At 43.2% G+C, this 13,001-nt stretch overlaps 1 protein-coding gene across 1 annotated transcript in view; it reads right to left on the bottom strand.

Moving 5' to 3' along the window:
* The window catches only part of grk1a (G protein-coupled receptor kinase 1 a), a 52,665-nt gene extending 40,656 nt beyond the window's left edge, over positions 1-12,009 (bottom strand). The window contains exon 1 of the mRNA XM_041211548.1: positions 11,305-12,009. Coding sequence (XP_041067482.1) covers positions 11,305-12,009 — 705 coding nt within the window. The remainder of the gene's footprint in view (positions 1-11,304) is intronic.
* Between the last annotated feature and the right edge of the window lie 992 nt (positions 12,010-13,001).

Here is a 13,001-nt window from a genome sequence, read left to right as displayed (position 1 = left end):
GACCTCTGGCTTTTTACCCATCCCCAGAAGGATGTCTTGCAGCTGCTCTGTGACATCCTTGAACCTGGCACCAGAGAAGCAATACATCATCCTGGAGTCACATTTACTGCCACAGAAATACCTGTGTGATCCCCTGACTATCAAATCCCCTATCACTATTATTCTCCTGCTCTTCTTCCTCCCCTCCTGTGCAGCTGATGCACCCTTGGTGCCATGGACTTTGCAATAGCTGCAGTCCCATGAGGAACCATTGACCTCACTAGTATCCAAAATGGAAAACTGGTTAGCAAGCGAGTTTGACTCATGGGACTCCTGCACCACCTGCCTGGATCAGTTAGACTGCCTGGTGGTCACCCATTCCCTCTCTGCCTGTACGTTCCCAACCTGTGGTGTGACCACCTCCCTAAATGTGCTAACGATGTGGTTCACAGCCACACGGATGCACCACAGTGCCTCCAGCCACCGCTCGAGTTCTGAAACCCGGAGCTTGAGCTTCTGCAGCCAGTGACACTTTTTGCAGATGTGATCATCTAGGACACACGGTGCATCCATAACTTCCCACATACCGCAGGATGTACATTCCACTGGACCAAGCTAAGCAGCCATACTGTAACTTTTAAAGCAATTTATTAGAATAAATAGAATAACTTACCAGTATATCACCAATCTGCTTCTTTCCCTGTAGAAAAGTAAGAGCTACAGGAGGATGAAGAAAGGTAGAAAAAGAAAGGAGCACCTCCTTCCAACCTTCAGGGATCTCCCTCATTCACCAACCTCCTAATTAAGCACTCTAATACAGCCCAGGGATGCACTCCAGTGCTTACAACAGCTCACGTACATTTTTAATACAGTAACTGAGTTACAGCATACAACAACCCACCTTCTTAAGTTTGATCTGAGACATTCAAGAGGACATTGGATGATTATTTAGATAGAAACAATGTGCAGGGTTACAGGGAAATGTTAGGAGATTGGCACTAAGTTAAAATGCTCAGAGAGCTGGTGAAGACCCAATGGGCTAAGTGGCCTCCTGCACTGTAACAATTCTATGATTCTCTGATTCTGTGACCTACATTCTGTGCACAGTGAATTACGGTATATAACAACCCACCAAATTCTGTACACAGTGATTTGGGTACAGTACTCACCAACCCACATACATTCTGTACATAGTGACTGCGTTACAGTATACAACAACTCACCTACATTCTGCACAGGGTGACTGGGGTACAATATACAACAGCCCACCCACATTCTGTGTACACTGACTTACAATAGACAACAATTCACCTACATTTTGTGGACAGTGATTGGGGTGTGGTAATAAGCAACCCACCCTCATCCTGTACACAGATTTACAGTATACAAAAACCCACCTATATTCTGTACACAATGACTGAGTTACAATATACAACAACCCACCTACATTCTGTACACAATGACTGAGTTACAATATACAACAACCCACCTACATTCTGTACACAGTGAGCCTGACGTAACCACCCAACACCCCATCGACCTCTAAACACACGGACCATGATCTACATCACCCAATACTCCTTCCTCCTACCATGTGACCAACGTTATTCAGCATCATCGTGACCCCCTCACCAATCTCACATCCAAGATTCTTAGGAGGGGTGTTTGCCTCCCCGGTGCCAAGATTATGGGTATCTCAGTGGAACTGAAGAGCAACTGTGTGAAGCGGTTGAGGGTGGGGAAGGGGGAATGATCCAATTGGCCCATATTGGGATCAATGGTACTGGGGACAGAAGGGAGGAAGGGAATTTCAGAGGTCAGCGACTAAATTTATAAAGCAGGATCTCATGAGTGATCAGCTGATTACAATCCTAGCCATGATGCTGAACTGTCAGCCAAACAGCCTCTTTTCCCCTTTTCGATATTTTTATATCTGGTAAAGAGAAACATTTAAAGAAAATGACATAAAAAAAGTTTTTTAAGTCTCTAATTACTGCAGCAAGCCCTTCTTCCTTCCTTATACATTATGTCCTGTAATATTTAACTGCCAGTCCTGTTCAGGTTTCACCATCTTGAAGCGCCTGCTAGGAACCCCCGGCCTGATGATCATCAATGCTCTGATGACAATTAAAGTTCTGGCTTTTAAAATTTATTGTTTCATGGGATGTGGGTGTCACTGGCAAGCCCAGCGTTTGTTGCCCATCCCTAACTGCCCTTGAACTGAATGGCTTGCTAGGCCATTTCAGGGGTTAGTTAAGAGTCAACCACATTGTTGTGGGTCTGGAGCTATATGTGGGCCAGGTGAGGACAGCAGATTTCGTTCCCTAAATGGCATTAGTGAACCAGGTGGATTTTTATGACTATCCAATAGTTTCATGGTCACCATTACTAAGACTAGCTTTATATTCCAGATTTATTAATTGAATTTAAATTCCACCAGCTGCCATGGTGGGATTTGAACCCATATCCCCAGAGTATTAGCCTAGTCCTCTGGATTATTAGGCCAGTGACATTGCTACTACACAACCATCTTTTCTAAAGCTAGCACTTATTAAAGAGACTACACAGGATCTTGGTGGCTAATGCTTCATTTACCGAGCTCTCATAACAGTGACTTGGCTAAACAGGAGGTAGCAGATTGTTGCCTGTTGAAGCTATCCTCAGCTTTCATTGCTCACTCACTCACTGAGCTCAGCTGGCTACACTGTGATTGAACAGGACTTTTGAAATACATCAGGGGACTTTGTCAATACTTCACCAGCACTCTATCAACAGTTTTTTTGGAAACTGTCTCAGGATTTCACCTAAAAAGAGTTGGCAATCTGCTACTCGACGTTATTAGACACTTTTTAAGAGTGACCAGGAGATAGGGAGCGAGCGCTTGGTCATGGACATCTTGCTGGGTGAGTGCTTACTCCTCATGAGGAATTGGAGGAGGAGTTGAGGATAGGCAGAGCAGCCCCAACTATTGCAGGTCAGGAAGTGAGGAGGGTTCTTCTCACCGTGGCACCCTATTCACCCAGGGTATAAAGAGAGACATACTCTTATATTCACATGACTCAAGACCAGTGTATGAGGAGGCTCTGCAAAGAGGTGATTACTGATTCTGTTGCTTCACTGAAGGAAAATTCAAACTTGTCAATGCAACACTTCTTTTTTATGCCACTGGAAGCTGCCTCAGAGGTGATATAAGGCACATGCCACAGTCCACTACTGTGCATGAGGCTCTTTGCTCTGAGGAATGATTATCAGAGAAAACCAGAGGTAGAGAACTGTAGGATTCCCAATGGTCCTGGAGACCTTTGACTGTACATATGTGGCCATGCAAGGCTTTCATTTTTATTTATACTTTCCTGGGATGTGGGCAACACTGGCAAGGCTGGTATTTGTTTCCCATCCCTAATTACTCTTGAGCAGCCTTTTCAGAGGGCAGTTAAGAGTCAACCACATGGAGGCCAGACTTTCATTCCTAAAGGGCATTAGTGTACCAGATGGGTTTTAATGATAATTTCATGGTCACTGTTACAGAGACTAGCTTTCAATTGCAGGCTTTCTTAATTGAATTTAAATTTCACCAGCTGCCATGGTGGGATTTGAACCCATGTCCCCAGATGATCTGCTTGGGTCAAGTGAGATTACCACTACAACACCAACTCCCTCCATTTAAATTTAGTGTACAGCTTCTCTGTGACTATAGGATGGTAAATGCCTGCTAGTCAGGGTTGCTGCCACAATGCATTTATAATAAGACAGTTATTTGTCTCTGAGCTTTTGAGGCCCAACACAATGTGTGTGATTGGCTGCTGGGTGATAAGGAATACCTTCTGATGCAATGGCTCGTGACTCCCCTGAGGTACCAGCTGATGCAGTGAGAGGCACTCAGCCACCAGGTTCTCGGCCAAGGAGGTGGTCAGATTCAGGGTGATATGTTGCACATCCCATATTGAGAACTCCACACATGAGAACTGCAGGACACCTCCTGACCAGTCAAGACGTCTAAACTTAAACGTGAGGAACCCAGTGCTCTGCCCATTGATATTCCCGGTGGCTGAGTGTGATCACCAGCCATTGTATAAAGTAAGGCACAAGAGAAGAAAGAGGAAGAGAAACAGGAGGGCAACCAGAGGTTTCTGGGCAGATGACCTGCACTGGGAAGAGATGGTCTCCATATTTAATTGGAGTGAGCTTTTGAGAGATGTGCTCCATCCGTCAGAATCCAGAGCTCTGTTGCCATATGGTGTACTTTCCATGAGGCATCAGGAAGCCCATCAGCTGTGCTCAATTCTTTCAACTCCTTCGCAATGAAGATCAGAATAAAAAAGTCATCAGCACCACCACTCCCTAATTACCATCATCACCCTTTACCTACATCCAAATCAAATTATGCAAACAAATTAGAGCCAACAATCCTTACAACTAATAAACTATTCACCATAGTGCTTACCCCCATTGACTATATCCAAGTGCTTTTCCATAATCCAGTTCTTCTAGAGGTGCAACCCCATTGGCAATAGCAGGCAAGATGAATGGCACCTGAGAACCCAAAGAGAGAGGTTCATAAGGCCTCCTGGGATGCCCTTGAGCTGCTGTAGGCCTTGATGTGTTCAGGTGACTGTTTTTCATCCTGAACTTGCTCCTGGTAGCAGGTGAATGGTGGGAGGGGTACGGTTGGAGCAGGTTGGGGGTGGGGGGGTGGTGCAGATGGATCTTGCTCCTGGGATTGTGCGGTGATAAAGTTGCAAGGATTAGGGGGCAATTTGTTTGGCCACTGTAGGAGGATGTGTGTGATGAGACCGTATGGAGCTTGGCAGTGAGGATATCTTTTTGGGGGCTAAGGATCAGGATTAGTTGTGGATATGGAAAGAAGCTTGAGTGGCTATATATTCCAAGTGAAGTGCTCTGTGCTCTATCTATCCCACTCCTCTCCCAGTCCCTAGCTCCTCATGGAGAGTGTTCTCAGGCAGACATGTCCTGGAAGAGAAAAACTGTGAATGAGTGTATGTGTTTATGTGTGTGTGATGCCTCACATGGTGCAATGTGTCCAAGGTGAGCATAGTGCCCGTAAAGGATGTAGTAATGTGGGCTGTGATTTTCAGCATATTGTTAGCTGGTGGTTGAAGTGTGTTCAGCTTTTACCTTGACCAATTAAATTAAGTTGCTAAATTCCTTGCAGCTTTGGAGCCATGTCCTGGGGTCAGAGCACCTCCGGTGACCTCCGGACAATCTCCTCCCACAATGTCCTGCATCAATGGCCTCCATCCCAGAAGGAGAAAACAGCAGTCTTATTTCTCAGTTTTTACTGTTTTTTTCATCCTGGGATGGCCTCCTGGGGACAGAGGACATCTCTCCTCCTTTCTACGCCATCCACAAGGACTTCCAGTGCTACATCAGAGGATCTGGATGCCCCAGCTCTAGGTCACTGAAACATCCTTCTTTTCCCAGCTAGTCAACTCCACACTTTGACTGGAAGTGGGTTAAGTGCAGGCCACGTAACACAGCTCCAGGAACATTGCATTCAACCAATGCTTGGGTGCTAAACCTGCGGTTGTTGGTGAACCAGTTAGTTTAGCACTGGTGGCAAGATAATAGATTCCTTTTTTCAGAGATGTGACTAAATAATAATTGGAGACTAAAAATCTAATAAAGGACAGTCAGCACGGATTTCACAAGGAAGGGTTCTGATTGATCACCCTTAATCAATTCTTTGAAGAAGTGATGGAGCAACAATTTGCATTTGTATAGCACCTTTAATATAACAAAATGTTCTGAGGTGCAGAACGTGTAATAGGAAAGAGAGCACTTTTGACACCAAACCACAGGAGCATAATCAAACAAAACTTTGAAATAAAAGTATACCAGGACAGGATCTTAGTCAAAGAGATAGGAAAGGAAGATAAAGAGGTAGAGAGGTTCAGGGAGAGAATTCCAGAGCTTAGGGCCTTGGTAACTGAAGACACAGACACCAACTGTGGAGCGATTAAAATCAGGGATGCTCAAGAGGCCAGAATTAGAAGAGCGCTGAGTTCTTGAAGGGCTTACAGGGCTGATGGCAGCTACGATGATAGGGAGGGAGGGAGGGTTGAGGCCATGAAGGGATTTGAAAATGAGGTCGAGGATTTTAAAACTTGAAGTGTTGTCAGATCAGGAACCAATGTAGGTCAACAAGAACAGAGTGATGGGTGACTGCGACATAGAGAGTTAAAGATACGGACAGCACAGCCTTGGATGACATATTAATGGGATCCAACTGCAGGATCCAAGCCAGTAGGTGAATTTGAAACCAAGACACAGATCTTTTCTACATAGAGAAAGTTTATTGACGTATTCAACCTAACAGCTTTCCTCTCACTCAGCCCAGTGTCCCAGCTATCCCCAATTTATATGCTCTTTTCAAACCAATAAAAAAACTAATTTACAAGTAAACTGATTAACTAATTGAAAGGCCCTTAAAGAGACACTGTAACAAAAGCAAAACTTTAGAAAGAAACTTAATAAATTAAATTAAAATGTTGTTTCCAGGGCTGATGATACATTCCAGACCCTACTGTGCCCACCGGACATGGAAGGCCTCAAGTGTACTTGATGCCCTATTTATATGTGCTCCAAGTAAACAATTAAACAATGTCTTTCACTTGTGTATCTTAATAATATAATTAACATACTATTAACAGAACACAAGTTTGTGCAGGCCGGGTAGAAGATGGGAAGCCAGCCAGGACAGCATTGGGATAATCAAGTCAAGAGACAACAGCTCAGCAGCAGATGAGCTGAGGCAGGGTCAGAGTCAGGTGATGTTGCAGGCACAAGTGAGGCAGGCTCGGTGATGAGGTGGTGATGATGTCAATCATCTGGGGGCCAAACACAACATGAAAGTTGCAGACAATCTGACTCAGCTTCAGGCAGTTGACAAGGAGACGCATGGGATCAGTGGCTAGGGAACAGAATTTGTGGCCTGGCTGCTCTTGTTCACCAGCTACAGAAATGATTTAGACTCAGAAATCGGAAGTACAGTTTCAAAATTTACATACACCAGCTTGAGGGGTATAGTTAACGCAAAGGAAGAACATGACAAAATACAAGAAGGCATTAATAAACTTACAGAATGAGTGCCTAATTAGCAAATAAGTTAAGAGGTGATGGATTTTGGTAGCAAAAATGTCAAATCCTTGAAAAATAAGAGACTGAATGGGGAATAGTAGCAAAGGGATCTAGGGGTGCACATTCAGTAACAGTGCGGAAGGGGATGTCTTCTGCCGCAGTGGGTAGCGTCCCTACCTCTGGGCCAGAAGCTCTGGGTTCAAGGTTTAATCAACCTGTTTATGCACATACCTCCCACTCCTGCACTTGATGGCTGTGGGAGGTTTGTGCATAAACAAGTTGATTATGAGCCTGTAAATCCTTCCAATATGCCTGATGGCAGGTGGTAAGAGTGAGAGAGTTTCCTGGTCAGACATACTGCAGAAGGCAACTGCAGTACTTTGCCAAGCATAATCATGGACCAATCCAATGGAAGTCCATGGTTGCCAATGCCCTCTTAGAGCATGGCACCTGAAAGAGGAGAAATGATGCAGGTTAATAAAGTCATCAAAAACACCCACCAAGGGCTGGGGTTCATTTTTGGAGGGACATAATTGAAAAGCAAGGATGTTATGTTAAATTTATATCAAACCTTGGTTAGACGACATAGCTCTGGTCATCATATAATACAAAGGCTGTAGAGACAATGGAGAAGGTACAAAAATGACTCAGAAGGACAATGTCAGAACTGAGAAGAGATACTTATCAGGAAAGGTGAACTGGCTGGGCTTTTTCTTTCTAGAATAGAAAAGGGTGAGAGATGGTTCGGGAAGGCTCTAACTTAATGCAAAGGTTTGACAGGGTGAACGTAGGGAAAATGTTTCCACTTGGGCAGTCCAGAATTAGAGGTTATTGATATATGATAATCACTATTGAACCCTGAGTCTCTCTTTCTTTGCTACCCCTTTTAAAATTGTGCTTTTTTTGTATGCTATTAGTATTGTCTCTCGTCATTTGTCCCACCAAAATATATCACCTCACATGTTCCCGTGTTGAATTTTATCTGCCCATTCCACCAGCCTGACTATATCCTTTTGAAGTCTAATGCTACCCACCTCACTATCTACTGCACTTCTAATGTTCATGTAAACTACAAATTGTGGCCTGTCACTACCACCCCCCACCTTAATTTATTAACCTACATTAAAAGCAGGGATTCTAATACTGAATTCTGGGAAACACCACTGCACACTTCCAGTCTACAAAACAGCCAATCACCACAACTCTGTTTTCTAAATCTTAGCTAATTTTGTATCCATGATCCTATTGTCTCTTTTGACCCGGAAGCTTCAATATTGCAAACAATTTGAATATCTGGCATTTGATCAAAAAGTCCATATACACATCAATTGCACTATCCTCATCCACCCTCTCTGTTACTCATCAAATAACTCAATCAGGTTCATCCAACCTGATCTACTGTGAACAAAGCCATTGGGCTCTCTGTTCATAGCCCATGCCAGTGGTTGTTTTCTCCCAGATTATCATTTCTAAAAGTTTCCCCATTATTAAATCAAACTTGAGTTGCTGGGCTTATCTTTCTTCCCTTTCTTGAGTAAAGATGGAACAATTTACAATTCTCCAGTCGTCTGGCACCACCTCCGTATCTAAGGAGGATAGGAAGATTATGGCCAGTGCCTCTGAAATTTCCACAGCTACTTCCCTCAGCAACTGAGGATGCATCTCATCTGGACTGTGACTAATCCACTTAAAGTACTGCCAGCCTTTCAATGTACCGCCTCCCTGTCCAATGTCCCAACAAAAAAAAACAGGAAGCCAGAACTAAAGCATGGAGTAGACATTTTAAAGCACTGCGAATGAAACTTGTTACACAGATAGAAACTAATGTCATCTCTGCCTAGCTCTGAACTACATAATATACAACACAGAGATTTCAATGCAAAAATCCAGGCTGACTTTCCAGATGCAGTACTAAGGAAGTCTACACTGTTGGCTGTGCTGTCTTTTGGATGAAACGTTAAACTGAGACCCTGTTTTCCCTCTCAGGTGCATGTAAAAGATTCATTGGCATTATTTCAAAGAACAGCAGGTTATCCCCAGTACCTAGACTTGTTTTTTTCCCTCAAATATTACTAAAACAGATTATTATCACATTGCAGCTTGTGGGAGCTGGCTGTGTATAAATTGGCAGCAGTATTTCCTATATTACAACAGTGACTGCATTTGAAAAGTAATTAATTGGCCGAGGAGTGCTTTGGGATGTCCTGACAGTTTGGGAGGCACCATAAAAGTCAGTCATTGTAATTTTTTTTTCCTGTTGGTATCTTATTTTCAGTTATATTTTGTAACAACCCATGTCAGAAACATTTGCTGACATTGACTACATTTTGTGGGAAGTCTGGTCAAACGTTTTCAGCCCCAGTATAATGAGCACAAACCTGAGCCCCTCCTGGCGAAGGAGCCTAGAATTCCCCAAAAACCAGCTGTGATTTGACAGGTGGTTTTGGTGGAATAGAAAGAAGGAACTCATATTTATTTGAAACCAGCTCAGGACGTGCCAGACAAACTGAGCCACAGCTGGCAATAAATGTACATTATGTGACATGTACCGGTGTAAGGATCAACTAAACCTGCAAAGGTTCCCATAAGGCAAACATTCAAACCCCCACAAAAGTTGCCACTGTGACATTAAGCATATGAAGATGTAGGCCGTGAGGCATTGCTGCCTTTACTGAGTAGGAGCAACTTGCAGCAACCTCCTCATCCCATTCCTCCAGACAGGACCAACTGAAAAGACCTTTCATGTAAAGAATCCCAAATGGCCCAAGGTACCTTTGCTTGGCACCAATGGGATTGTAAAGGCCTCAGGCTTGCCCTTACCACCCATTGTCACCAGTGATGCAGATGGCATCATTTTGAAAGGGGCCTACAGCTGGGCATCCAAAGTGTTGCCTGTTCCCAGCAATACAACTGCCGTATATATGGAATCCAAGACCCTGTGAAGTAAATAGGATGCTGGATGCCATTCTGCATGGTGCTCACATTGTCCAGCTCGAGGGGCAATGGAACTAAAGAGGCCTGCCTTTGGTAAGAGCAGGTGGAGGGCCTGCATTCTGTGGGGCCCACAAAATATTTTGGGTAACTGGTCACCCTATACAACCACAACCACCCTCACCACCACCACCAACCCCACCCCCCCCACCCCCCACCCCCCCAACCATCATCCCCACCCTCCACCCTGCAGCTTAGCTTAATTGCTGCATCCCCCCAATATAGAGGCTTTGAGTTACAGTGAGATGTCCATTTGACTGCTGGTTTGTCTGTCAAAGGTACAAGAGGCCAGGGCCTCAAAATGAGAAGAAGACCTCTTTACTGCCATGATGGGCAGCTGACGGTCAGAATGATCCCCCAAGTGTCATCGAGAGTTAGGGAAGGATTTCTCCTCAGTGACAAAATATACTCAGAGAGCATCAGGACATAGGAACAGGGGTAAGCCACTCAGCCCCTCCAGCCTAGCTGTTCCACCATTTAATTACTTCATGGCTGATCTGTGTCTTAACTCCATCTACCTGCTTTGGTTCTGTAATCCTTAATAACCTTGCCTTGCAAAAATCTTGTCAATCTCAATTTTAACATTCTCAATTGACCCCGCAGCTCCACAGAATTTTGAGGGAGAGTTCCAGATTTCCACTACCCTTTATATTAAGAAGTGCCTCATTTTAACATCATCCCTGAAAAGCCAAGCTCTAATTTCAAGGTTATGCTCCCTTAGCTCTGGCCTTCCCCACCAGAGAAAATAGTTTTCCTCTCTCTATAGTTTGGTGGGTTCTACCTTCCATCTTTGCATTATCTTATCTTTTGAAAGTGATTTTTGTTTGACTGTTTCCTGTGATCCCTTCACAATAATTGTTTCATGTTAGATGTCATTCCAGCAATTATGTAGGATCCCGAAAATTATCATTTGTACTTTCATTGATCAACTTATCCATAATCTTCTTAGTTTCCTTTTGAAAAATGTGGCTGGCACTTTGTGTATTCCATTTTAAATGACCGTTCAGCCTAAAAGCTGCAAAGGGATCAGAATCTGGCAGGTGTTGTTAAAACCTGGGTAGCAGTTAATCTGTTTTGAGGTCAGGTTCAGAAGAAGGTTATTAAGATGATCCTTTCAGGAGGTTATTGTGACCCTTTATCCAATTACTCTAACCCACATTCTGCAAAGGATCGGCATTTATTTAATTTTGTTCCTTTTGTACAGTAAGGCTCTAGCTTTAATCTATTCAATCTTACTTGATATCCTTTTCTTTTCTTCAGTCTTTTCTTGTTCAGCTTTTTGCAGGCGTATAACTTCCCAGTTGCCTTCATCTGACATGCAGAAACCTCCCCAAACCCTCCTTTCCCCAAGACCCGAAAGTCCAGGAACCAGTCCTCTCCAACAGGCTGAGCCTCCAGCCACTTCCACTGCAAGAACCTCATGAAGTACATGGTCACTTTGTAATTCGTAAAGGGATCGCCATCCTTTAAGAACTTCATGGTGGCTTCTTTGCATTCCTTGAATAGGTCCTCTCTGACATTCTTATAGTCTTCCTTGATCCTCAAGATGCTTTTCTCTTCCAAATAACTACAGAAAAACTCAGCCCCTGACTCCAAGAACTTACTAATAACACTTTGAGCTTTCTGAAGCCGATCTTCATCCTCCGCGGTATCGTAATCTTCAATGGCCATCCAGAGCTCGTGGGCTGGTTTGTACTCTGCCACCGTGTCTAAGTATTGATGGAACAACTTTTTCCCAATGGGCTGTTTGACACAGATGCTTTCAAAATCCAGGTCAATCTGGTCGTTAAGGGTCTCACTCTGTGTGATGTGAGGGAGTTTGAGTTTGGCTCGATATTTTTTATCTCTGGTCATCTGCAAATTGGCATTCCCATCGAAACTGCCCCGAGCGGAGATATAGGCAGAGTTAGCCACCACTGTCTCCAAGCTCCCCAAATCCATCCTGATCGCTTTTGTTGCTAATTCACTTCAGCCAAAGCAAAGTCATGAGAGAGATGATTCTAAAAGCACAGAGTAGGAATATACCTGAGATTCCAAAGGTTTGAGACACTACAGCATGCTCAGCATCCGATCAAATCAAAGTAACTGAGGAAAGACAATGAGTGTCTGTGGTGCTGACATGACTGACCGAGTTGAGAGTGTCAAAGTATGACTCAGATTACACTTTCTCAGCTCCCTTAATCTTAATCTCATCCAATGCTTGTCTTTCTTTATTAGAAAGGGCGAATAGCAGCAACAGAAATAATCCTGAGTCAACATCTTAAATAAAGACATTATCCACTTAAAGTAATTCCCACACCAAGTTAATTCCTTTCTTCCTGACTGCTCTGTGTTTCCTATTATATCTTTGCCAATCCCTAATGTTATAACTAGATCACTCTCTGTTACAACTGAAACACTCATTAATGTTATAACTGTATCACTCTAATGCTACAACTGTATACTCTCTAATGTTGTGACTGTATCACCCCCTAATGTTTGAACTGAATCAGTCTCTAATGTAACTGAATCAATCTCTAATGTCATAATTGTATCACTCATTATAACTGAATCACTCTCTAATGTTATAACTGAATCACTCTCTAATGTTGTAATTGTCTCACTCCCTAATATTCTGACTGTATCACTCTTGAATGTTATAATTGTATTACTCCCTAATGTTGGAACTGAAACACTCTCTAATGTCATAATTGTATCACCCTTGTTATAACTAAATTACTCTCTAATATTTTAACTGAATCACTCTATAATGTCATAACTGTTATCACTCTCATTATAACTAAATCACTCTTTCATATTCTAACTGTATCATGCTCTAATGTTATTATTGTATCATTCTCTAATGTTAAAACTGAATCACTCTAATGTTATAAATATCATTCTAACATTATAACTATATCACTCTGTAACATTATCATTGTACCACTCTCTCA

Source organism: Carcharodon carcharias, chromosome 18, assembly GCF_017639515.1.
Source record: "Carcharodon carcharias isolate sCarCar2 chromosome 18, sCarCar2.pri, whole genome shotgun sequence".
Taxonomy (NCBI): domain Eukaryota; kingdom Metazoa; phylum Chordata; class Chondrichthyes; order Lamniformes; family Lamnidae; genus Carcharodon; species Carcharodon carcharias.
Note: the sequence above shows the minus strand (reverse complement) of the source record. Positions and strands in the feature narration are given on the sequence as shown.